The sequence below is a fragment of the Bemisia tabaci genome, chromosome 4 (genome assembly GCF_918797505.1).
Source record: "Bemisia tabaci chromosome 4, PGI_BMITA_v3".
Classification (NCBI taxonomy): Eukaryota; Metazoa; Arthropoda; class Insecta; order Hemiptera; family Aleyrodidae; genus Bemisia; species Bemisia tabaci.
Window position 1 is genome coordinate 48,900,258 of NC_092796.1, and position 27,600 is coordinate 48,927,857.

At 41.5% G+C, this 27,600-nt stretch overlaps 1 protein-coding gene across 1 annotated transcript; it reads right to left on the minus strand.

Moving 5' to 3' along the window:
- Positions 1 to 6,474: 6,474 nt before the first annotated feature.
- LOC109043785 (uncharacterized) lies at positions 6,475 to 25,696 on the minus strand. The gene is made up of 2 exons (XM_019061095.2): positions 25,547 to 25,696; positions 6,475 to 7,654 (listed from the first exon to the last, which is right to left on the minus strand). The coding sequence occupies exons 1-2, from the start codon at positions 25,559 to 25,561 to the stop codon at positions 6,686 to 6,688; spliced, it is 984 nt and encodes a 327-aa protein (XP_018916640.2). The 5' UTR covers positions 25,562 to 25,696; the 3' UTR covers positions 6,475 to 6,685.
- Between the last annotated feature and the right edge of the window lie 1,904 nt (positions 25,697 to 27,600).

A 27,600-nucleotide genomic window follows, 5' to 3' on the forward strand; every position in this document is an offset into this window, starting at 1 on the left:
TTCTTTCAGATCGAACTCAATGAACTCAATTTCTCTATGAAAATTGCATCGGTTTCTTCTTGTTGAATGCAATCCTACTGCCACCCTATAAAAAATATGCTGCTCTAGAAGGAAGGCTTTTGTTCTCACCATTTCAAAATGTCTAAGCATTCATGGATGTGCAGTGCAGTAAAAGGAATTCCTCTCCCCCAAAAATGAAAAACTAAGAAAAAAGTATATGAGAATAACCTGCAATTTGACATATTCTACTAAGCGGAACCAGAGACAGGTGGGAAAGAAGAGATGTGCCCGTTAGTCGAGGGCTGTAAGAAGGAACGGGAATTATAAAGCGCCAGTGACGTCAGCGGTGACGAGGCCGCCCTCGGTCCGCTTAAACACATGAACCCTGTCCACAACGATCTTGTCGCATGCCTACGGCTCATGAATATCACATACAAGTGGCGCTTAGTTCCGTATAGTAGAATGTGAAATTCTGATTTTCCATTGCCCTAAAGGAAATTACGGCCACTTTTCCATTGTTTTCTAAGCGCAGTTTTCTAGAGCACACCCCATCTTTCTCAGTCATCTGTAGTTCCGTTCAGCACAAATACGCCCAATTGTTGGAGTTAATTCTGGTTAGCGCCGTCGAGATAATAAAAAGTGTTCAGTGCACGCGCGCGTGTTGGAGCGGGGGCGTATTGTGTCACCTGTTCACGACAAAACAATACGTACCTTCCGAACAGCATTCTCGTGTTGCCTATCTGTTCCGGCGTTATACCGTCACACATACTATGAGTCCTCCTCGATCTAGGCTCAAGCTAAACCCATTCGAGTGTAGGGCAGCCATTTAAGACAGATTATGAACACCACGTCGGACGTCGGTACTAAGCAATTTCAGATCAAAATACGACGGTGGTGTTGAACCTTGGGGGAAGATTTGCGTCAGTTTTTAACTTTCATCCCCCCTCCCCATTTTGGCAGAGGTCTTTGTTGAGAAAAGTTGCCTAGATAGGTATATTGGTATAACAAAACTAGTCCTTCAACTGATGTATCTGATGATATTGATGAATTATGTATACGATTTTCGTAAAAATTTCGATGCTTCAAATTAATGAAACTAATTTTAAGTAATTTTTAGCCTACTTATGTTTGCCATTCCTGGTTCCCAGAGCAACTCGTGAAGTTTAAGACGGCAAAACCAACCAGAAAAGTCTTCGCTTCTCTGACGTGAGGGCGTAACTCGATTTTCGCCTGAGCCCTGCTCTCTGTATGACTCTATGCTTTCTAGGGCTCAGGCAAAAATAGAGTTACGCCCTCACGTCAGTGAAGCAACCAAGTATCCGCCCAGTAAGTTGGTGCCCATAATTCTCTGTCAAAATACTTTTTAATCCATCAATACAAATATATACTTTTTTGTTGCCATTGCTTGGATAGCACAGCAAATGTGGAGTAGGATCTATATAACCTTCCAGCCCCTCCCAAGGAATTTGAAAGATTTTGCTCAGTAAATGCGAGACATATCTTTTATATTTGAAATCAGAATTCGATCAATTTTTTTGGCGAGAGCAGCTCCAAAAATCTCTCAAGGCGACTCGCTTTTTCAAAGATTGCTGGGACTATCTAAATAAATCTTTCACACCTCCTTTTAGATCTGGATGAGTCTCCTGGCATCCCATAGATGAGGTACCCTTCTGCCTTCCTACGAGATGTTCCTAGTTCTGCTCATGCAGAATAGGTATGCTATGCAACACCGCACCAGCACGGTAGATGACATCGTGAACCGTGCTTTTCCGTGAAATATTCTCGTCAATCCTGGACGTGGAAACTCTATGTTGGACAGACTTTTGACTGATCTATAATCTCATATATATTCGAAACACGACTTTGTGCATCGCAGAACTGACGCATTGCCATCATAGAGTACATGGAGTCGTAATGTAGATGGGAGAGCCGGCGCCACCTCTAAGCATTCTCCAGGTCCCGAATGCCGAGACTCTTGTGTCACGCCGAGTCACTTTTTCGATACATAATCGATTGTTTTCGATACATGGGTACCCGGCCAGCTGATTTAAAAAAAGAGGACAGGAATTACTACGTATTCTACATCGCCATTTCGAATCGAAAATGTATCGAAAAAGTGACCGAAGCTCGGCGCACACCGGGCTCAAAACTCGTCGACCAAAACATGGCGCCAGCTCTCCCATCTACATTACGACTCTATGTACTCTATGAATACCACTAAGCGAATAAACTTACCTTATACCCACCTGATTACATCCCTGGATCAGAAGTGAAGGGTGCGGCGTCTTCAGCACACAGCCCAGCAAGGAGGAAGGAACAGCCAGGAGTCCTGATATGGCTTATTAAGGGCAAAGCATGTAAAGTAGCTCAGAGGCGGTGGGCAATCCCTTGAGCGCCGGTCTAATTGCACCGCTCAACGATACTTTGTTACAAACATGGCCGAAGAAGCTCAGGTGATGAGCCACTAATCTCAGTTGTCAGTCGCCGCTGATTAGCGGCTCCCGACTGCCGTGCGCGGGGGCGGAAAGAGGAGAGCGGGTTGTCTATCCTCCTATCCTAAGGCGTAAATATTTGTCGCCGTGAGCCGGGAAGCGCACGACAGTACGTGTCGAGCGCGGCTCAGGTGGAGGTGGACTTACGGCTGTCTTGCGTAGGACGGCGGTATCGTGTGGCCGGCCGGGCCGTGGATGCGCCGGCGCCGGGACCGGCGTTTGTGTGAACTTCCGCCGTGGCTCCTGGCTGACCCCTGCCCTCCTCCGGCTCGGGAACACTTTCACTGTTCATGCCTTGTACTGTTACCGGCTAAGCACCCGCTTGCGTAACCACCTCCGCCCCCCCGCCTCCTCCCGTAAAGCGGGTGAGGTTGTTTTTTGCACAAAAAGGCTCCAAGGCTCCGACGTACAGTGGAGCGAATGTTGGGAAGGAGGTCGGATAATTATTTTGACGGAAACTGAAAATGTTGATGGTTATTTGGGCTCCATTTTTAGATGAAAAACTAATATTTTTGCTCTTGAACAAAATCGCCTACCTGTAAGGGGATTCTAATGGCAGATATGGGTCAATAGTTTTTTGCACAAAAAGGCTCCAAGGCTCCGACGTACAGTGGAGCGAATGTTGGGAAGGAGGTTGGATATTATTTTTTTGACGGAAACTGAAAATTTTGATGGGTTTTCGGTCTATATTCTGCAATGAGAAACTAATATTCCTGACTCTCGTAAAGCGAGTGAGGTTATTTTTTGCACAAAAAGGCTCCAAGGCTCCGACGTACAGTGGAGCGGGCGTTGGGAAGGAGGTTGGATCTTATTTTTTTTGACGGAAACTGAAAATTTTGATGGGTTTTCGGTCTACATTCTGCAATGAGAAACTAATATTCCTGGCTCTCGTAAAGCGAGTGAGGTTGTTTTTTGCATGAAAAGACTCTAAGGCACCGACGTACAGTGGAGCGAGCTTTGGGAAGGAGGTCGAATTTTTTGACTAAAACTGAAAATGTTCATGGTTATTTGGTCTCCATTTTTAGATGAAAAACTAATATTTTTGCTCTTACACAAAATCGCCTGCCTGTAAGGGGATTCTAATGGCAGATATTCTGTTTCCACGATGAGTTTAAAAAAAATAGGTCCTATAGAGGTCGGATAACATTTTTTTTGACGAAAACTGAAAATGTTAATGTTTAATCGGTCTACATTTTGCGATGAGGACTTCATGTTTCTGTAGCTTTTTCACAAAATCGCCTATCTGTAAGGGGATTCTAACTGCAGATATGCTGTTTTTATAATAAGTTTAAAAGAAATTGTTCCTGAAGGTCGGATAACATTTTTTCTAAGAAAACTGAAAATGTTGATGTTCTTTCAGTCTACATTTTGCGATGAGGAACTCATGTTTCTAGCTCTTACACAACATCGGCTATCTTTTCTAAAGGCCGATATGCTGTCTCTGTAAAGAGTTTGAAATAATAGTTCCTTGGTGTAAAATTTGGTTCATTTCGTCACATTTTAATTACCTATTTAGGTGTGCCTTTGAAGGAAATCTTACTAGAAAACCAATAAACCCTTTTTTAAACTTCTACAATTCGGAATAACGAAGATATACGCTTTTATCAAAGTTATCGTATCATAGCCGACCTCTCAATTAAACTACAAAAATCACGGAAAACAGGCAACTGAGGAAACTACCATCATTCTATCACACACATAGCTAGCTATTAAACTATCTCAAATTAGTTGATTGCATTCACGTTCAAGGCGATGATCGTGAATGGTAACGTCAGTGAACAATATTGATAATCGAATGAAAAGTTAACAGTTTATTGCCATCCGCCTGCATTAAAGTTTTTATGACCGTTTTACCTACATTTCTTCGTTTTGTGTGAATTTGAACGTTGGAACACCGTGCGTGGAGCATGTTGTATTCTTTTACGATCTTCTTTTTAATGCTCACGGTTTGGATATAAAAGTTCCTTTGAATCCAAGTGAGCTTTTAAAACTTGGGCAACTTATTTTGGAGTTGTTTTTGTTTTTTGTTTTGACTTGACTTGTTACATTGATTAATAAAGAAATCTAGAGGCTCAATCCCATGGCTCTAATGCTTGATCTCCACGATAAAGATTTCCTCAGAGTAAGCAAATTTTGGGAGTCAGTCGACTCCACGATCTATGTCACTATCGTCAAATCTGCTTGAATTCAACGATTTTTAATGAAATTTGAAGCGATCGCTGCTAAAAAGGTATTTCTTAGTTGCAGTGTCTCGAAATCTCCGCCAGCGTTTCATCCATCATGATTAAAGGAAACTTATGTTATTCTTTGTTACTTTTACTAAATATCCTTCGTGATTTTACGATATACTGATGAATACATAAAATTTCAGAATACTCGCTCAATAGTTTCCGCTTAAAAATATAAATTAGCGCTAAAGATTCTGATACGCCGCGACCGAGAAATGCCCTTTCTACACCCAACGCCTCATTTTCGTGCAGTACGACAACTTTTTCAGATAGAATTTTAACTGCGACTTCGGGCACCTATCTCGCTCCTCTCTCATCTTTCGTCACGAGTCGCAGAACGAGAAAGTACTGTTTTCGGGAGAAACTATTATGCCTCTTTTCACGGGGGAAAAAATCCCAATTAGCCATTCATAAATGCAGAATCCCATTGAACTTCGACAGACTCGCTGCGTTTGACCCACTAACGACTGGCCGGACAAAAGCTCTCGTTTACCAGACCAGCACTGTTGCCGGACTCCCGACCAATAATTACTTTTTAAGCAGTGAAAGTAATGAAATCGAGCATGGACCGCAACAAGGCGAGTTGCATCTGCCGGCTGCATTCAAGTCGTCTAGCACCGCGCATTCGTGCACCGCAGACCGCCGAGTTGACCCGTGGGTTGTGGATAAATCCCCTCTGTGTAAAAGAAATGCGATGATTTTCGTCGCGAGTTGGCAACGCGGCGTTGGTGAGTCTGACCTCTCACACTGTGACGTCACGTTTATGCAATAGGATACGTTGCACTTCCCAGTTGATGATTTGTTTGCGACTCCTAATTTGCGAGGATGCGAGGAAAATTGCCTCGTTTTTGCACATTGTCCGAGTGACCCCGGTACTGATAAGGAGCGAGCAAGTGAGGCTTGTACTGCATTGTGCATGAGATCCGCTGATTTTGCTCTGATGACTGTGGCGATATTTTTCTTTCTTCGCAATTCAGGCGGTAAAGTAGCGCATCGCTACACACAACTAAAAGCTGAAAGCTGGCGCCTAGACAGGTTTAGTATCGTGGTTTTGCGTCCTGGGGGCACTTATGACCGATATTTCTGCTCATTGCAAAATCGGTGTTTCTTTTTTTTTTTTTTTTTTTTTTTTTTTTTTTTAATGTCATGGGGATTTTGCCTCTAAGAAGGTAGAACTCATGGCCCACGCATGAATGTTGATACTATGACTCTGCATCGCGATTGGCGGAATTACAAAATAATTTCAGTCGTACTTTATTTTGATGAAGTTAAAACGACCGTTTTAAGCTATCTACTTTTTCTCAGTGTATATGTTTTCGCTACTTTCGACATATTTACTGAAAGTGCAAAATAAAAATCTTGACTCGTTTTTGAAAATAATATGGTGAAAGAGAACATTCCGAGCGACTAGCGAAAGTAATTATAGTTTCATAGAAATTTAAAGTCTTGCAAATAGATCTTTCTATTTATCAAATATTTCAAATCATATTTTAAAAGCTCATTAATAGTTTTTCTAATCCTAGACGGAAAAAAATTGAGAAAAAATTGGTTTGACAATCTGCGAAACTAATTTCTGGATGAGAAATCTGTGACTTGTTGTTAGCGCTATACTATTAGTATTCATTTCCTATAACTTTTAGCAGTTACTTCTAGGTAGAGAAATAATTTAATTTCTTTACTTACCCAATGAAACCCTCAACCCCAAGGTTTGTAGATGCTGTGCTAGCATGAGAAAATTATAATAAAACATTAGATTTATAAAAAAATAAAAATAAGGTACGTTTATTGCCACTGCGAAGTTTTCTTATGCTGCGCGAAGTATTTACAAGTACAAATATATTACAAAATTCATTAAAAATAAATCACTAAGTTTTGCCCTGGCCGGGCATGGTAATGGCGCCTCCGGGGAGGAGGCACTGCGAGAATAGGAAGAGAAATTTGATAATTCCTAACAGAGTTGAGAGTCTAGTAGCCTCCTGAGCCACCGGCGCCGGCGCTGGGGACTCCGTACGACGAGGAGGGTCCCGAGGGGCCGCTGCCGCCGTGGCTCCCGCCGAAAGAGCTACCGCCATGAGATCCACCGAAAGATGAGCCGCCGCTGCTTCCACCGTGGGAACCGCCGGAGCCGCCGAAGAAAGCACCCGTGCTACCGCTGCTCGAGCCACCGCTGAAACCGCCGCTAGATGAGCCACCGCCGATACCGCCACCGATCCCGCTGAAACCGCCGCTGCTTCCGCTGAAACCTCCACTGCCGCCGCTGAAACTTCCGCTGTCACCGCCGAAAGACGCGCCTCCAACACCTCCAGCACCGCCGAAAGATCCGCTGCTTCCGTCCTTCTGTGTCTTGTACCTGATGAAGTAGACCTCGGGTTTGGATGGTTGAGTGGGAGCGACAGTGGGAATGGAGATCTCGGGCTGCTCTTCGGGCCTCTTGACGAGGACGTAGATGAGGGTCTTCTCGGAGTCTTGCGAGATCTGGGGGATGACAGGGGCGGTGGGGGTGGGTGGCGTGGGTGCCTTAATGAAGATTATCTTGTAGTGCTTCTGGGGCGCGGGTGGCTGGTACTGCGGCCTGGAGGGGGCTGCGTACTCGGGCTCTGGGGGCGGGACGTGGACGTAGATGTGCTTCTGGACGGAGGGAGCTTGGTTGTAGCTGCCGCCCGCGTAGGAGGAACCGCCGCCGAAGGAGGAACCGCCGCCGAAGGAGGAGGAACCTCCAAAGGAAGAGCCTCCGAAGGAGGAGCCGCCTCCGTGGCCACCCCCGAAGGAAGAGCCACCCCCGTGGCCGCCTCCGAAGCTTCCGCCTCCGCCTGAGGGGGCTCCGTAACTGCTGGAGGGCCCCGAGGCGCCGAACCCGCCGGAACCGCCGGGCGAACTGTAGGAGTATCCGGCCTCTGGCCTGGCTTGAGTCAAAGCCACGAAGGCAGATAAAACCTGCGCAAACAGAAAGAATAGCACCGTTAGAGGGTTTTGTTATCAAATGAAGTAGATACCAAAGACATTGAATATCAAAGAGAACTTTTAGTGCGCCATGGCTATTGAGAGAAGGAGATACCCTCAAATTAACCTCAAGTGGAAAATCTTCCCTCCGAGGATTTCACATTTCCTTGTGGAATTATAAGACAATTACAGTCATAGCCCCTGAGTTGGTTGTTGTCATACATACTGGATGGCTAATGAACTTCGAGTTGAGGTGATGTGCCAAACAAGTCTCCCAAACTTCGGCTGAGTTTGCGGGGCGAAAAGCGCAACACGTCATTGAACATCAACCTAGTGGCAAAAGTTGAACTTTTGGAGTCCCGAAAGTAAAAGTTTGCACCATTTTCAAGATACCAATGGAGGATAATTTCTTGTCTATATGGCCATTATAATTGTCAAATTTACAAACTTAGAAAAAATTCAAATGAGACACCCCCCCCCCCCCAAATTGAATGCGTTTTGGATAAATGAGGCTAAAAGTTGGGTGACTGAATAAAGTGTGTTCTATTCAGCATGAAAATGAATCGTGATGAGTGCACTGAAAAAAATGGTATGCTGTTTCAGTACCTAGGATGTCAAAAGTATGTCTGGTGATCTTAAGATCTTCGATTGCCCGCGAAGTTGAATTTGCATAGTTAACTACGGGGGCAGTAAAGGCAGTATCTTCGGATCACCAGACACATTTTTGACACCCTAGGTGCTAAAACAGCACATTATTTTTTTCAGTGTGGTTAAAAAGCTTTGATGACAGGCCCGGGAGACAACTGGGGTATGGGACAACTTTTCCGTCGATGAAAACGAGAGGAAAGGAAGCGAAGGCGCATACGGGTCGGAACGAAAGCGTTGGGTTCAATGTCAAGGTTGCCGGTTGCGTAAGGTCGGAACCGGTGGCAACAGACCGGAGGATGAGCGGTGAGACAGTAACACACTGGCACAGAGACAGCAGAACTGGTTCAGGTGCTTGGGTTGGGCACCACCGGCGCTGGGCCTCGCGGTCAAGCATCACCACTCGCGTCCGCGCCCGCGTCGTAAATGAAGTAATTAAAACCCGATTCCACGTTCGTTCACCTCTAGTGTGCGCCCGCGCCTGAGCCTCTATGCAACAAACACGCACTTCAGGCTCGCGGACAATCAGACAATACACTTTACAGAACCCGCACTACCACTTCGGTAAAGTAATCGAGTGAGGCAAAAGTTGAATTCGGGGTCACCGCCAATTTTCGTCTGATGACGGTTGATGAGCAACTTGTTGTGCAAAATATCAATAAAGTTCCCGCGATGGTGACTAATGCATATCACTTGCCATTATTCGTGACATCTCAATTGAAACTAACAATTATGTCGAATTTGATCCGAATAAGAACGATGGAATGACCTATTTCAACGCTATCAATTATAATAACAATACATGGAGCTTTTCTAAGGCGCAGCCTTAAAGTGATTCGATGGCCGCCATATTTTGTGTCAGAACAACATGCAATACGTCGCAGCGATTAGTTCCATGTTTTCAACTATACTTGTCATTTTTATCAAATTTTGAAATTGCACCTCTGTTGTCATGAGAACAAAGAATTCACTTCCCAAAATCCAACAAATTCAACGTAATCAAGGCAGAAAAATATTGCATTCGAGGGCAGTTTCGATATCATATGAATGCAATATGATTCACTAAAAAAAAAAAAAAAAAAAATAAAAGCGGAAAAAAGGTTTGTCAAATTTGGTAAGTAAATTCTTTAGTCTCATGACAACAGAAATGCGATCTCAAAAATCGATAAAAATGACAAGTAGCTGACAATCGATGCGATATATAGCATGTCGATCTGACACAAAATATGGTGGCCATCGAATCACCTTAATAGCGTGTCTATAATAATTCTTTTCGTTGCACAGATCAGAGCCTCAAAGAAGAACAGCGGGGAGCGAGGCAAAGAATTATGTAAAGATATCGAATGCCGTAGTCGAATGAGCGATTGCTGAGGTATCGGCTCGGATAAAATATTGATTGATTGGGTAAAATCCCTTTTTCCGTGGCAAATTACCGTAGATTAACGGATCGAGTATCTGAACTTTCTATCTGATGTTACGTGACGCGAGAACGGTGTTTTGAATCTGGGAAGATAGGTCGAGACTCATGGGCACGTCCCGTCGCGATGCCTACCCCGCGGCCGTAAAGCATGGAACCCGTCCCGGTTACGACAGGAGGTTCTGCTCTGATGGGCGAAAAAGTTGTTAAATTAATTACCCGTTAAATCTGTTATCAAAACGAAACGTTTCGCACCTTAATAGCGCACGTAATTATAGCTCGCGTTCGCGGGGTTTCAATTTGTCGGATCTACAGCCCGTTTCAGGACTGCTTGCAGATAATAAAAAGACTATTATAACATTTTTGTAAGCTTGGTGCTGACTGATTTTTAAAATGGGAAATAAATCAGTCTTTACTCAGCACCTTCACTGGACCGAGTCAAAGAGAAACGCAGTAAGTCATATTTAGGCGAAATCCGAAGTAGGTATAGTTCTAAATTATTCAACTGGGGGTAACATTTCTCCTGTCAATAATTCTGAGGCGGGAGAACATATTTTGAACATGAAAATAGTCGTTTAAATTCAGTAACATTGAACTTCGTGGAAGAAAGGGCTTGAAGTTGTCGGTCGAACATGGAACTATATGACCTCTATTGGATAACAAATTATTCAAAGTGCTCGCTACTTACTTTTTGAGATTTTAAAGAGTATTTCTGGTCAAACATTCAAATTCCTATTTCCCGTCCGAACTTTGCAGAAACCGCTCTTAATTTAAAATTTACAGTACGGTGCCTTTTCTCATTACAGTGTCACATCTTTCCCGTGTGCGAAAGGGGGAAAATGTGACTTATTAGGTGTTCCAAATGAACGAGGAATCGTTTCAGGTAAAACATTTGGCAAAATTAGCGACCCATCAGTTGGATTGATCTGCGAAAAGTTGTAAACGAAAAGTTGTCCCGAAGATTGAGAAAGTATTGCAGAGTGATTCAAGCTTGAAAATATTTCGATAAAATGTCTTGAAATTTTGAAATTATCGATTGATTGAACCGATGGTGAAAGTCTGCAGATCCACATGACGAAAACTTTTCAGAACTGGGTTACAGTACGAGTGAGCCCCCAATCGATTGGTCTATCGGTCACAAATTAAGATTAAAACATCTTGTGTTCGCAATTTCGACTGGTTGGTTTCTTCACGTATTGAGCAACTGGTCGGACGCCTTACTTTCATTAGAATTTGAATTTCCAGCCGGCTCCATAAAAATGGTGGAATTTCGGTGGAGTGCGAAACTGAGGAGTCGACTGCAGGAAATGAGCCGCGAGGCGTTTATCGCGAAATCAATCTCGGCTAATTGAGTGATGGAGCGTGCGAATGTTTCTCACGCTACTTATTCAATTTTCCGCACTGTTACGCCATTCCATCGCGCATCCATTCCGCGATCCACGGTCCATCTCGCTACTGCGACCCACTCGGAAATCCACACACACTCCGTTCTAGAGACAATAGGATTATCCAAAAGTCTAACCGCCCCTGTAACCCCTTATATTCTTGCCCCTTTTCAGCGGGCTGATTGTTGAAAATGATAGCCAAGCTGTGGATAAAGAAGGCATAGGGAGTATTGAGCTATCCTATTGGTTGAAGTAGGGCTGGATAAGTAAGTTTAAAGCATTGTAAGAGCAACGATCATTTTCCCCCGCACTGAAAAAATTAGCAACGGGTTATATAGACATACCGTTCATACCGGGCATAGAGGCCGAAAATTTTGGGAGCTGGAGCCGTAGCTTCTATTGCTCTCGGTAGTACGCCCGGAATTTCTGGCGGACGGTATGTCTATGTCGCAGGCACATAGCGAAATCAGGAATTTTGTCAAATGTCTAGGCAGATAGTCACATTTTTACGGTCTATAAAATTTTGTGAATTTATAGCGAAAAGCTCAAGATTTTTCACTATTTTTAGAAATAACTCTTCAAAGCCACGAACTCTTTTTATCCCTTCCTCTTCAATTGCTTCTCATATTTGTAAGTGTTGAGATTCCGAAAATTCTGTATTTTATGACATGAATGACAATTTCAAGATCAGTGTCTTTTCAGAAGCTAAAAATCGTTTAAAATACTATTGTGTTGTGCAAATATTTACTGGAAATTTTTTCTTGCAGGAGCAATGCATTATTTTGTCTGAAATTAGGAAAAGATTCAGAATTCCGATCTAAGTTAGAATATTTGACTATTTGCCTAGGCATTTGACAAAATGCCTGATTTTACTATTTGCCTGCAACATCTATATAGCTCTAGCTGCGGCTTACACAGCCGGAATTGTTTTTTTTTCAGTGCGTGTTGCGAGTAATGAAATTAATGATAAGGGATGAAGCACCCCATGAAGAACAACCCTTGATTCCGGTCTCATTATCCGAAGCGCCCTCTGGCGAGAGACGGGCCGCAGCGGTATTTGGCAGCGGTGCCTGGCGGGTGCCAAAGGCGGCAACCGATGCCTCTGCCACGACGGAATTTACGACCAGAGCGAGCTATCTTTAATCATAGAGCTCTTTATTTTTATTCCTCTTTCTCAATCCGCACCGCGATCAAATTTGTTTGCAAACGCCGCCGCCCGCCGCCCGCCACCCGCCGCCTACCCGGCTACTTTCACGCCGAGCGTTCGAGTCTCCGCCGAGTTGCGTCGCGGTTGCGGACTTTTGACCCCTCTTTTTTCAATCCATTAACGCTCGCTTTAATGGCTATCAACGCAGGTCCGGATAAATGGAGTCCGCGATAAGTAGCTTCAAATTCGGAGTTTATCCGGGGAGGCCGTGAGAGTTCACGGCGTTAAGTAAGAGCGCGGCGACTAATGAGAAAACGGGGGAAAAAACGAGATAGAAATGACATCGTGAGACAGCGCTCCCGTCTCCAGTCTCAGACCGTGGAGGTGGCGAATTGAATTTTAGAAGGTGGAACTGCATCGCTCCTCGGAAGGAGCGTGTGGATTGCATAATGCGTAGGATGAAGCTCCTTAAGCTATGAAGCATGCGCGGAGAAAAAAATTCGAATTTCAGCCACGAAAATTAATTTTGCGGTATCATTTATGAAGTTATCAACTACTCTTTCCTTGATAGAGCATTAATATAAAATGAGGCTTAGAAAAATTGAATGAGAATGATCCCAATTTCATGAGTGTTTAACGCAGTTAATAAAAAGGAGGAATAATAAATTAGTATAAATCATGAGCCTATATCCCCGCGTTCCGCAGAGAGAGAAATATTGTCATTTTTGAGTTGGGCCAAATCGTATGCTCTCTCTTGAAAGCAAAATTTCCTTTCAAGAAGAAAGACGACTCGCGAGTCTGCTACACACAGCTAAGGTTTCCTCATTTTTTTAAAGCAATATTTGCAACATCGAAACTATCGATTATATTCATGTTATGCGATCTTTACTTGGAATGAAGTAAGCAAGTATTAAATACTGTGATTTCCGTAACAAATGGACTAAATTTTGCAATATAGAACTAGCAATCTCTAGCTCATCAGTATAAGTACCTCTCTGCATGTAGAATCTAAAGGCACATATGTTGTGTTGTAAATAAGATAGAAATAGTGGTTCGTTGTTGCGAAATGCAGTCCTAATATGACGAGTCATTTTATCTTGGCTCAAATCGGCAGTTTTTGCGGTATGCACCTCAAGCACTCCAGGAAAGACGAATCTCCATCATTGACGACTTTACGTAATACGTAGATCTTAAGCAGCATATTTCCACCTCGGCAACAACGTACACGCATGGAGGCGAAATATATGATTGCAACAATATTTAATAGGCGGTAGCACTAATATTTGCCTATTAACCAATTACGCTTATGGAACAGTTTACTGAGCAAGTTTGATAAGCTGTGGCTCGTTTGATCAAACACGGTCTTTTACAGGGGTAATTACAAAGTAGAAACGAGCGTTGATCCCCGTAAATGACTCCTATATCATGGGAAGTTGTTGGTGCAGGGCATTTAATTTTTACACTAGCCTTATGGGTTTTATTGCAAGTACAATGTCTACCAGAGAGGGTTCGTTCATACGTGGAGAGAGTTCAAACACTGACGTATCAATTTTTGATTGACCGTTTCCGAATCACCTTGGATTACAACTGGGCGGCGGGGCAGCCCTAGATCCAAAAGTAGCGGACAAACTATTCTCGATTCGATCTTGATGCGACTTGGTGCTTAATACCGTAAAATAGAGTACCTATTTAAAGAGAGTGCGGATAGTCGGATGTGGAGCTCTCAAAGCCCAAAAGGGCAGCCAACTAGCATACACAAAAAATGTCATTGCTAATCCTCAGATTCAAATATCAAGCCAATACGTCAAAAAATGTTCATAAATGAGCGTTCTTCCGCAAAAATGAGGGATAGAATTTATGCAAAAACTAAGTCAAATACGTACTTCCCACGCGACGGGTCGTGACGTCTGTAATGACGATAGCTGATGTGGCTCGGTTCCTATCTGCTAAAGCGTCCAGCCCACGTGCAAACTAGGGCTCTCAAACTAGCATTGTTTCTTTAATTTCTCGGCCATTTCTGCACAAAATTCCTCGAAAATTTCAAGATCTGATATGTAATGTGTCCAAAACACATCAGGTACCTTCAAAGATCGTCGACCCGACGATCTTTGAAAGGCAACAGTCAACGGTTCCATCGATGAGCCTCTGTGAAGCCCCTAGTTTGAAGGTGGGCTGGACGCTTAAACGCGGTCTAACTAACATGGAAGTTGAAGAGAACTACCAGGTGCTTTATCCGCTGCATTGGTGGACTCGTCATCACACTCCAATCTATTCCCGATGCAAAGCGCGGTCGCGACCGTCTCATCGAGGACCTCATCGGGAACGAGGATGGAAGCCGATGCGGAAAGCGCGGTTGTACCTGTTTTGACTATCGTCCAACGGCGGCGACTTGCGCAACTCGGGGTCGAAAGGCGAAGCCTGGTAGTCAAGTGAGACAACATCTCAGGGGTCAACCACGTAAGCGGGGCCATCTTCCTATATTCGCTGGATACCGGGAACCGAGGGGGACAGGGGGGAATCGGGGGTCACCAGCTAAATGAGCACAATCGTCGTAAGACACTCGCTCCCCGCATTTTTCAACTTATATCAAAACTAATGCAGGCCTTCGCAGGTTGAGCTTTCACTAACCCCCCTTACGTTCTCTATCCGAAGTCCGCCGTTGTCGGGTTACTGGGATGCACCGAGTTTGCCAAAAACGTACCGGGTCGCGTTTTCGAAAAAAAATAGTTGGAAGTAGTTTTGAATTCAAGGACTCGTGATTTTTCTCCTGTGAAAATTCAAAGGAAACACAGAATATTTTGATCGTGAAAATTGTTGTCAAACTTTATCCTTAACATTTGAGTCTTACGGAGGTACGAAGCTTCAGAATTTTTTTCTCGGTTCAAAATTATTACAACTTGCGTTTCTATAAAACTCGGCCCTGATCACGCACGATATCATCTTAGACATTAGGCCGTTCCACTTTCGGTTAGGTTGTTTTTCTGTTTTTTATCGTATTTTTTGTCAGGCTCTTTTCTTTTGGAAGGGATGTAAATAAGGACAAATACCCAGCTGGGAGATTAAGGGAGCGTGTATGTAGGCAAAGAGAACAAGAGACGAGACAGAAGTGTCATCAAGGAAACATATATGCAACATATATAAGCAAAATCGTACACGCTTTTTCTCTCATTACAAAAAATACCTTGTTTATTCATTAAGAATACCTTGTGATGAATGTTAATTTTGACGATTTTAAAAAGGATTTCAACTATTTTAAAAAAATATGATGGTTTTAAGTTGTTCCAATAATAAATCATGTAAAACAATGATATTTTCTTTGGAGGTATCAAAATTATTTTGCGGGACCTATTCAATGAAGGTTCTTTTTGGTTCAACAGTAATTATTCTCGATGCACTCAACGTCAGAAGGTATACTTTAATTGTAAAATTTTGCAACATAGTCGGACTTCTTTCTTTCCGACGAATTTTTCCCTGGGTGCCTGAGAAGCGACGGGAAGTCCCGTTGGGAGGTAACCAAGAATCAAGCTCGGAAGTTATGCTAATCATGATGGATCTTCGGTCGTGACTTCTTCGATCCGTAATCAAGCTCTTTCTCGGCTGACGCGACGCCGGAACTGAAAAGCGAGGAATAGCCTGTTACGACAAAAATACTAGCTTTCTTGGTGACAGCACGCTAAACAACGAAAAAATATGAAAGTCTCATTATTTTCAATTTTTATCCTAGATTTTGCAGAAATAGGGGAATGAGAACGTTATAGCACGCATGAAACATAGCTTCGACCGATTTTTCAAGATGCAATTTTTTCAAGAAGTAAAGACCTCAAAACAGAATCGCATGTAAAAAAAGTGCCGAGTAAATATTCAGCATTCGGAGTTCTTATCTTGGAAACTTTAAAGATACGTGGCATTTGACCGAATGCTTGTAGAATTTATTAACTTTCGAGCATCGATTAAATTTATAAAAATTTAATTTTTCTTCCTTTTTTTATGTTTCAAAAGTTTTTAGCTTAAACATCAAATTTAATCAAGCTTCAGGATTCCTAAGAGCCAAAACTGAGCTGTGCGGCAAAGTCTCCTAGGATGTTTTTTCTATGATGCGTTAAAGTCTCCGGTAATATCATGAATGTAAAAATAACATGGAGTCTTATCAACTTAGAAACGGAAGAATATTTATGTGTACGCACAGGTTTAGGTTGAAACTACCTACTGCACAGTCTCGAACGATATTTCTGAAAGTAATTCTATGCAAGATCATTATTTAAAAACCTCTCGCAAAACCCAGCTTTTCTCACGTTTTTTATGGACGATTCTAAAATTAATGAAAAAATCCTGAGCAATAATTATTGTCTTTGTTTTACATGCCGCATTCAAATTTTTGCAAGTTACATAAATGAAGAGGACTTGAGTGTTTCAAATTTTTAGGATGATGAGGCTGAGTTCAGTGAGAACTTACCCACGGTCACGAGTGGGCCAATTCCAAGGATTAGCGCACGTTCACTTTCTCATCGGGGTAAAAAATTAAAGGGGAAAAATACTGACTGCAATACAGTTGTGTGTTAGTTTTTTTGTTTTCAATTAGAGTCTGCAAAGTAGAGAATTTGCACTCATTGTCCTCGCTTTTTATGGTTTTTACCCACAAATCGGGGGTAAAATCCCACTTTGCACGTCTCATTTATCTCGCATTGCATCACCGTGCACTTTTCGCCTCACAAAAAAAAGAAGGAAATTAAGTTTAGACAAAAGGTAGTACCAAATGGAACTGAGCTCTTGTCTCGTTTTGATCTAAATACAAGATAATGTCAAATGTGATTCTGCAACGGATGCATTCTTGGTTTGGTTCAAACAAAATTTACTTCCTCTTTACAGTCAAAGCATGCCATTAGATACATTTGAGAAAAAAAAGAGAAACCAAAAGCCATGTTCCCATAATCAAAATAAACCGATCACAATGGCACATCGATGGGGCTGTTGAGTGTTACGCGAGAAAATTAAGAGGGCTCATACCCACTGATCAAAATAAATCGTAAGCAGAGGATCGATTAGATGATTTTTTTATATATTCTTTTTGAGATTATAGTGGTGATCAATAAGTAGAGGTAGCTTTTAATGTTTAGAGTTTGGACAGGGAGAGTTGGGACTTGTCAGTAATTTCGGAGTTGGGTTCGATTAGGTTGTAGAGCTATCTACCGTCGCATCGATGTCCCATGACTTGAGCTCATAGGTTGGCTAAGCTATAGGGCCTTAGGAGCTCTACAACTTGATCGAACCCAACTCCGAAATTACCGACAAGTCCCAACTCTCCCTGTCCAAACTCTAGCTTATAGGTTCTTGCTGGTTTGGCAACCGTTAACTCAAAGTCGGAAGTTGCAAAAAGCTTGAAGCTTGGCCCGGCCAGAATCACTTTCCATCTCCGACGACGGCGCGGTGACGCGAGACGCAATGGCCAAGTCAAATGAAGTAACAGGCGTAGACTAGGAACGCAGGTTAGTTTTATTATCCTGGCAAAGGTCACGGGTAATAAGTCTAGCTCTGAGACAAATGTACGCTCCTCGCAGTGGGAGACTTGGCCAAAGAGTCGAGTCTCCAAACCACAACTGAGGGGCTTGGAGTACAAGGCGCATAAGTGCAGTTTTTGCTATTTCGAGAAAAGGTGCTTGAAGTTTCGAAATTACATGGATCCTTATGGCGGAAAAAAAGTTCACACTAGCTTTTTGATGCTTAAACATTGAAATTTGGGAGAAATTTTTTCGCGGAATGTGCATTCGGACTAGTTATACTTTAAATCACTGACGCCTAGATTTTTTCAAAAATTGCACTTAAGCGCCGTGTACTCCAAACCCCCCAACTGCCCTTGCACCGCAATCAACAACCTTACGGACCTGGATCAATCAGAAACCATGTGACCAATAAGAACATAGACCAAAAATAGACACTAAAATAAATTGATTAAACGACACACATTAACCAATAAATTGATAGAGGGAGGAGTTGTGAGAGTTTGTGTCCGAGATTTAAATTGCTAACTAAGGAATTCGGGCGGACTCTTAAATCTGACATTAATAATTTATTTATATTTTACTAATTCAGTTTTTATACCTATGAGAAACCTATCAGCAACAACGGAAAACAGAGCTCTTCGGGATAACCTGGAGTACTTACATTTTGCAGTAAGTAACCACCATCTCTGGCTCCTCCATAACAGAAACTTTCTGCTTAGGGAAAGCGATGGCATATTTATTGTATCTAAGACAAGCTAGAAATAGTGGTTCATGATTGCATATTTCAGTTCCAAGTTCTAAGCTTCGTTTTATCATGTTACACGCCGAACTTTTTCCGTTCAGGTTACCTATGTTTTTGGTTTAAGGTACCAAATTCCACGTAACTGATCCAACGCTTGGTTCCTAAGACCGCAAACTGAGGTTACCAGAACCGAAAAACTGTGGCGTTACGTATGAACGGAACATTCTTCTCTGTATAATGGGTCTTCATGAGGCCCAATATTCATACGCGCTGAAGGCACTCCGTCCGTTCGGTGCGACTTTTGCGAGAAAATGCAAGGGGTCCACTGTGCGGACAAGGTACACTCACACTCACGTGTATGGTCGTGCGGAATCAAACATTCACGCGCAGAACGTGCAGAATTTTTTTTTCGGGCAGAACAAGCCGTGCGTTGAAAGGCGGGCATCAGACGTGGAGCACAGAAGTTCAGCGAGCAACGGCGAGTATGGCAATTTCTCCTTTCTCGGAGGGAGTCAGGGGGGGGAGGGTGCGAGTCTCACGCTCGCAATCGGGAAATTAAGTACCGGGACAGGAGCACGCGTTATGCAAAATGCAACACCTACACGCGATCCCTCCCGCTCCCTCCACTTCCTTTAAAGGCTCACGGCGATAGGGAAGTAGAGAACTAGACAAGATCCCGGCGACATCACTTCGCAGCATGTTTTCACCTTAAAAATTTAGGCTGAGAAAAAAATTTCGATACAGCAAACCGAACTTTGGCTCATTTCAAACACTGAACTTTTTTGGTTTAGGGAACCGAAATTAAGATTCCTTGCCTTTGCACGACCCTATAAAAAATACACGTGTTAATATTTGAATCAGGTGTTTTCAAAAAGGAACAAGTCCATTTTTGCATGAGCCTTGAGTTGCATAAAAGGACTTGCTAACTAAGACTCATCTGGAAATGGGCCTGTTCCCTTTTTAAAATAAGTGATTCATTTGTCTTGGGAGTTGATTTCAGAACTTTCCGTTGCGTGAATAGCTCTCTTGAAAATTGAAAATGTCTATTTAAATTTTTAAGAAGCAACGTACTACGGGGTGCTTAAGGCATACGTTATATCGAAACTTTTTGATCAGAGCGATTGTCACATGACCTATTCAGGGGGCCGTATAGCTTTTAGATGTACCTACATAAGCGGAATAGTAAATAGCCATCGTAACGCCACTTATATCAAAATATTTTATGTTTATGAGCATGTGTTCCAGAGTTGTAGATTATTTTTGTGGATACAATTTTACAATTTTTTTTTCCTCTTTTTTTACTTTTTTTAATATCTGCCAGCTCTTCTTTGTGCATATCTGATCGAATCAAACAAGAAGATGATGTAGACAATTGAAAGTTTTGTCATTAGGTAGTTAAAGTATTATTTTACTTGATATGCTCCAGATTCTTGGCGGGGTTTATGTCTAGAGGTCTTCGCCACATGGTGCACTCTAAATGGTGCGGTTAATTAATTGATAGCGTATTATGTACTTTTTGCGTGATCTATTTTTATTCAGCTTAATGAGGTCATGACCATCGACTGAAAATATTGCGGCCACAGCAAATCGTGTGCGATCATTTAAGCCATCAAACTTCAAAAGCATTGTTGCCAGTGTCTCAGGGCCTACCTTCTACATATTTGAAATCAAAATGGTCTATTCAGAGTGACAATCGGAGACAGAGTAAGTGAAATCTCCAAAAATCTTAAGATGTTTCAAAAATTTGAAATTACCTCCCCGTCAACTTCATTAATTTTATTATTAGTAACTATTATTCTATCTTTCCTGACATTAACGTTTAAAAGATACGTATAAAAAACTCCATTGATTACCTACTGCACGACTATAAATCATAAAATTCAGATGATAACCCTGAAAGTTTGCAGATAAAAAAACAACGATGATGCTAAAAATCTACGTATCTCAGTTTGAATTATCGTAGCCTTCCTGTCCCTTTCTCACATAGGACTCTTTCTTACTAAAGAGTAAGGCATACTGCGCCAAAAAATGAGTGATTTTTCTTTGCCTCAAAAAGAAAATTTTGCACGAAGCATAAACAGTTAAAAACAAAAAGGAAGCAAACATTCTAAGAGTTTAATCCTTTTTAAGAGCTCTTCTTAGAATTTACATTTTACAATTTTTTTTCCTAACAAATTGCTTAAACAGTCGTTGATGCTGGGATATTTCCGAAACTATCAATTTTCAAAAACTATCTTTAAGACTTTACAGGAGTGAGTTCTCACCTTTGTTGGCATTGCGGAGCTCTCGCATCACCAAGAGTCCCGTATCTCTTTCCCGCCGACGGCAACGCAGCTTTGAGTCAGCGGTCGAAATGTTTAGGGTTCATTTGAATATGAATTCGTGGCGAGACGGGAGAAACAAAAGGGACCGCAAGAGTTGCCGTAATTGCGGGTGGCAGCCCGGGAGGGGGGCAGGGGCAGGGGGCCACATCAGCATAATCGCGGTCCGTAGACAAAAAAGGGGGGCTTCGACGTAGACAGCGTTAATTGCGCTGCATCGTCCGAGTCAACGCCGAACTGATCTTTGTCAAGGAATTGGCTCAAGGATCATCTCGAGAGGTGACATCGACACCTACCCCCCCCCCCCCTCTTCTGCTTTCCCCGACTGAAATTCACAAAGAGGTCGTTTTTCGCACACTGCGATTCTGGTCCATGACATTTGTGAAGAGCCAGGGATTGCGCCCTGGACAAAAACATGGTGGGGCTCTCAGAATTGTCAAGCAGAAAAAACGATGCTGATAAGAGCTAAATCAGTTGTATTGACCTATGAATCGACGGTGCTTCTCCTTCATTTTTAATGCTAGGCAAATGCGGATCCTCAGGAGTCGCAATAGTGGTATGAGACGATTCCGTAAACCGTAACCTTAAACAAGATTGTGGGAAAAGAACTGAGGGACTCTTCTATGAGTTTCCTGAAATGAAACGCAATGTATACAGACGTGATTGCATTCGATTAGTCAAATCGAAAAGTCAATTATTTTAGCGTTTGTATACTTTCAGCATTTTCCAAAGTTTACATAATGGATTCTATGGAGGAAATAGCTGAAAAATATACCTGCCCGCGTCACGAAGGAGTATCCCCTAAACTTGTGATAGGTACTACCCCAATTTGTTGGATGATTTGGGCATTTTCAATTAATTGTATGAGTATGCCGCAACAACAATTTTGGGAACTTGGGGGAGTACCGCAATATTTGGGTTAGTAACCTAATTTATTGCGGTACTAACACAATTGATTAAAAAAGCCAAAGTTAGGTCATAACCCCCACCTCTTTTTTCCGTGCATAATCGGTCCGTTTTTCGGCAAAAATTTAAAACGAATCCGATAATTTACCATTTTTTTGATATCTCGGAAACCTTTTCCTCTAAGCCTAAAGATAACCGAGGTAAAACTTCAAATTTTACGTGCACTGGAAAAAAAAGAACACACTGGATCTAGAGTTAAGACTCTTAAAAACATCGACAAGAAAAAGTACTCTTGATTCAGTCAGAATCTAGCTTAAATAAAAAACCAAGCCTCTTAATTTAAGCGGATTTCCTTTTGATTCAAGCAAAAATCTTGATCGAATCAAGAGTATTTTTTCTTTTCAATGTTTTCAAGAGTCTGGACTCTAGATCCAATGTGTTTTTTTTTTCCAGTGTGCCTTCTTAAGGATGCCAACTTTAGCACAAAAGCTCATTTTTCCCAAGAAGAAAGACATAGATCCGTTGGGAAAACGGCAACGGTGGTCTTTTACCATTGATGAATCTCAATTCGTCCCCTAATGAACTGCCAAGCAAGGCCGGGCCGGTGTCCCGATCCGACCGGTGACCGCACCTGTGGCTTTGAGTCGTGGCCGCGCGCGCGGTTTCGCTTCCCGGCGACTTAATTTAAGCGGGAACGCGCCGCCCAGGGGAAGAGGGGTCAGTGAAAGTAACGCACCCGACTAAGAAGCCAGAAAATGGACAAAAAGTCTAACAAGCTAACATGCCAATAAGACGACACCGCCCGCCTTACGTAAGCAAACACTCGCTGGGAGGCCAGAGCAGAGAGGAGGAACACTTGACTATTGTTTTTGAATTGGATGAGATTCGGGGCACTGGAAAAAAAACACATTGGATCTAGAGTCTAGACTTTTGAAAAAATTAACAAGAAAAAATACTCTTGATTCAATCAGATTTAAGCTTAAATCAAAAGGAGACCCGCTCAAATTAAGAGGCTTGGTTCTTGATTTCAGCTTAAATCCGATTGAATCAAGATTATTTTTTCTTGTCGATGTTTTCAAGAGTCCGGACTCTAGATCCGATGTGTTTTTTTTTCCAATGGGGGAAACTGAACCGATATTTCCAAAGAGAGACCTGTACTTGGTTTTAGGTTTTTTTCGGTCCCTTGATTAGGAATTAATGAAGACAGACAAAATACTTTTAAAATGACGAATATAAAATTGCTTATTGCAGCGGAAAAAACTCAAAAATATAAATTTTTAGTTTTCGATACTGAACGCTCTTTAATATATACCCTCAAGAATATCGGGTCAATTTTTTCAGCTAGAACTTGTGTCATAAATTATGTTATGAGTTTTTGGGATAAATGGATTGAGTTTGAAAAAGACGCACCAATAATCATATTTTTGGGGTAAAATGAGTTGGGAGTAGTTTTTCATTCAACTAGTTGCGACTTTTTCTCCTTTGTCAAACATTTAAGGTAGGGAGAAAATATTTTGAACATAAACATGGTCGTTAATTCTCGTCCTTAAAATCGAGTTTCATTTAGGAATAAAACTGCAAACCTCCTTTTCTCGGTTCAAAATTGATGCAAATGTGTGTGTTTTTTTATAAAAATTGGTCCAACTGACCCTACAACTGGCATTACAGTAGCGCCGGCAAACGTTATTCATTTTTTTTTTTTTTTTTTTTTAATTCGCAACTAATCATTCTAACTATCAAATGCTTTAAAGGTGAATTTTTGATTGTTCTGCCCGCCAAATAATTTCTACACATGTATTTATTTTAGGCTTTGGTATTTCTATTTTACTTTGATTTTTTCAACTTCTAAAACCTCCAAAAAAATTTTTAATCAGATAAAATCTACTTCTTAGATTGAAATTTTTTGTATTTTTAATTGCAATCAGGGCACAAATTATTGAATGCGGGGTTGTAATTTTTATCAAACTATATTAACCACCAAAAAGAATATGTATATTTTTTCAATGTCGTTTTTTTGTTTAAAAAAGAAAGAAGAAGAAAAAGCTACTAGTTTCTTGCACACATCACAATTTGGAGATTAAATGGTGGGACCTGGGTTAGGGTGAAAAACAAACATTGTGATCAAAATTAGGGAAAAGAAAGAATGATTCGCATTTTTGTAACTTCATAATACCGGTATTATCAGTGGGTCTCAAATTAGTGGTAACGTTGTGGCCTCCTTACAGTATTTTGCATGATTAATGCAGTGACTTAAACGCAGCGTTAAGAAGATAATCAATTAAAATGGCCAATTAAGTTAATTGATTTGAATATGAGTATGGGCTCAGTGTAAAGTTTTGATTTTAAAGAAATGACAGAGTTTAAATTTGTTCAGAAAATGAGGTGCAGCCTAGTTCTCCCCTTAAGACTATGTGTATGCGCACGATTTCTCATAGTGTATTTAATATCTTAATAAGTTCTACCTATATGTTGATATTAGTTCCTAAGAAATTAGAAATTTTTTTGGAGACATTTCTTTAAGAAATTTTAATTTTTTAAAGCATTTTAAATGCACAATTTTCAAAATTAGGTAAATGAGTTTTAACGGAGCTTTTAATGAACTACAAATTCCTGAGGACAATTTTTTTAGACTTTTTTCGTTTATTTGATTTGTATAATTTACAAGTAGTAATTCGTTAATTGATGAGTGTAAGGGGGCGAGTGAATTAATTGCTCACTTTTTGTAGTTAGACTTTGGAGCTAATTCAACCATTTAATGCAAAGAGCTTGATAGCGAGAAGAGAGCTGATTGAGGTTAATATACGTTTAAGTAATGAAACAAGATAGGACGTTTTAACGATGAAGAGTTGGTAGCTTTGATTAATCCTGATTTTTTGCGGAAGAAGAAAGTCACCACCTCTTGCCTCCTATGCTCTGGTTTTTGACAGTAGATTTATTTTTGTTTAATTTTTTATCATATTATTAAAAATATTTTCAGAATAATCTTGATGAAATAAATAATATTTATGGCGTAGGAAAAAGTGTGCTCTGAGTACAAACTACAAAACTTGGTCGATAAAAGTGGAGGCGGGCTAGTGCAAAAAAATTCATTCAATTTTCATTGAAAATTCCAGGTTCATTCAATTTTTTAAAATCACATACTAGAATGAAACGAAAAAATCGAAATCGTAAAGTCGTTGAGGAAGCCAGAAAGAACCGCGCGTATCCAAAGAGCACTAATCGTCAGCAGCTGAAAAGTCGCAGTCAAAGTCTATCAGACAGTTGTCACTATCACTTTCCGGAAACCGAAATGAAAAGCTCAAAATCCGAAAACATCCAACGGATCAAAACACGGGGAGGGAAACAACACAGATTCAGGTAATACGGGAAGTGAAAATCGATCGAGGAACCCAAGCCATCAAGTGACTCTGAGGTTTCCCGGAATCCTCGAACCGAAATCAACACAAGCTTTCGAGTGAAAGCATGGAACTTTTAAGCTTGAAGTCAAGCCACATTATTGGGAAAAATCTGAACTTTGTAAACAAATTTTGTCTCAGACCAAGGGATAAAACTTCAAACCTCTTTTTGGGGGTTCCAGCTAGGTGGGGCTAAGTTCCATTCCGCTGATTTCTATCCGAGAGTCGTCTCACTTCCCATATTACCGAATAGTAACACAAAAGCACAAAATTTTCGAAGAAAACCGCGAAAATCCATAACGCACACGGCGGGTGAAAAACGAAGTCCCAGCACACTTGAAAAATATCGAAAAACGAAGTTCGGAGTAAACGAAAACCGAAGACTTGGAACGCACTTGGTCGGGGACATAGAAGAATCATCGGTACTTACCAAGAAACTTCTCATGTTGCCTTCCTGCTAGTATCACTGCACAATGACGATAATCTATGATATGCAGGTATTTAAACCCGGGATGAGGCCGGGTACTTGCACTTGCCGGGGGTACCTGGGAGATCCACTCTCTTCACTTTTACTATCACTCGGCGGACTTGTTCGGGTCTGGGACCGGGACATCTCCTTCCTCGTCATCCTCCCTCTCCTCCCGCTTGTACCCCCTCCCCCACCCTCAGCCTCACCCTCGGCCAGAGCATCCATTACCTAACGAATTGTTACGAGTTACGAGTCAATGGTGCCCTGGCCCGCTGAATACATTATACAATTACCGAGTTAACATTCCAGCTGACCGTCCGTACGTCCACCGATGTCAAGCGCAAACCCTCCACGAAGTAGGTCTCGGATTTGGGAATTGCGGTTTCGGCCGACGCACATCATCGCGGAATAAACCCACCAACCCGAGGATTTCGTCTGTGAAGTTTCCAGTTTTCATGAAAATCCGTGGAAAACGCGTTTAAGTGCTATCAGTGTGCCACGCTACAAAGACGGGGTCTTTTGGACAGGGTAAGAATTGGATCGCACTTGGACCGCGTTTAACAGAGGGGAACCAAGCCACATCAGCTATTGCTAAAATGAACAAGGTAATTTTTTACAAGAGAACGTTTGTGCAGATTCCTCAGAAAATTTTGAGGAAATTGCTTCGTACTATGCGGAAAATTAACTGAAATTTGTCCAATAATCCGCACAACCGTTTTTATGTGAAAAAATAAACTGCCCAATTGAATTTGGTGATAGCTGATGTGGCTTAATTCCTTTCTACTTAACGCGATTCATTTAACAGAGAGGAACTAGCTCGATTACAGTGTTTTCAGAAAAAGTGTATCTTCATCTTCCTCTGAAAAAATATCCAAGAGTTTTTGTTAATTTACCTCAAATTTGTTTCAATCAAAGGGAAAATAACGTGTGAATTTTATAACCGTGTGCGTATATCTAGTATCTTTTAATGTCAGTAAGTATAGTTCCATGATTTTTGAAAAATGCAATTAAGCTGGTCCTCATCTGTTAAATACGGCACAATTCGAATACCGCAAGGCATGTTTTTTTAATTAAAATATCACTCAAAACACGTTGCCTCTATCAAAATTTTCTGAACTCAGCTGGTTCAGTGCCGTGCGTATGGGTAACACGAAATTTGGGCATTTCAAACTACCTGTTCGCAAAAAAAACTAATAGTAACTCGAGTAAAACTGGTCAAAAGGTTTGAAAAATTATGAGTGTCTATTTTAACAAATATCTTTTCTCATCTTATACACAAATTCCGTAAAATCTGCGCGAAACATTCGGCACTTATTGACAATTCTTTGATTCTCAAGCATGAAGTTATTTCAGTTCCTAATTTACCTTGCGAGTTTCTCGATGACTATTTTACGGAACTGAAGACATTTAACAGGTAGAAATCTCTGCACAATCATAGCTACACTTATTAAATCCCTGGTAAAATTGGCGATAAGAGCTGCGTTTCAAAATACCATAGGAATTCTTATAGCCGGGTAAAGAAGGCTACAGAAAATCATATAGCTGGCTGTAGAATGCGGAGAAAATCATACGGCCGGGCTATACGGAGCGATAAAAAATTATGCAGCCGGGCTATAGTTCCTATAGCCGGGCTTTACACTTTATCGCCTGGCTGTTGCTTTTTCGCCATGGATTATAAAAGGCTATAAGAAATTGTGTAGAAATTCGTGTGCTTTGGAAATCATTAAGTTTGATACGGAACCACCTTAATATTTACAAAACACGTTATATTTTCCTTTAATACATATTTTTTTTTTTTTCATCAATTAAAACGAGAATAGTTCATACAGGATGTGCAAACATTTCAAAATCATGAGTTGAATAACGCTGACTCCGCGAGATTAAATATTAGAGCCTAACACAAAGCGGAGCGGTGACGCACTGCCGCCTACAAACCTAACAGGGATACTTCACGCATTGCGCAACGCGTGAAGTATCCCTGTTAGGTTTGTAGGCACCAATGCGCTTTCGCGCTG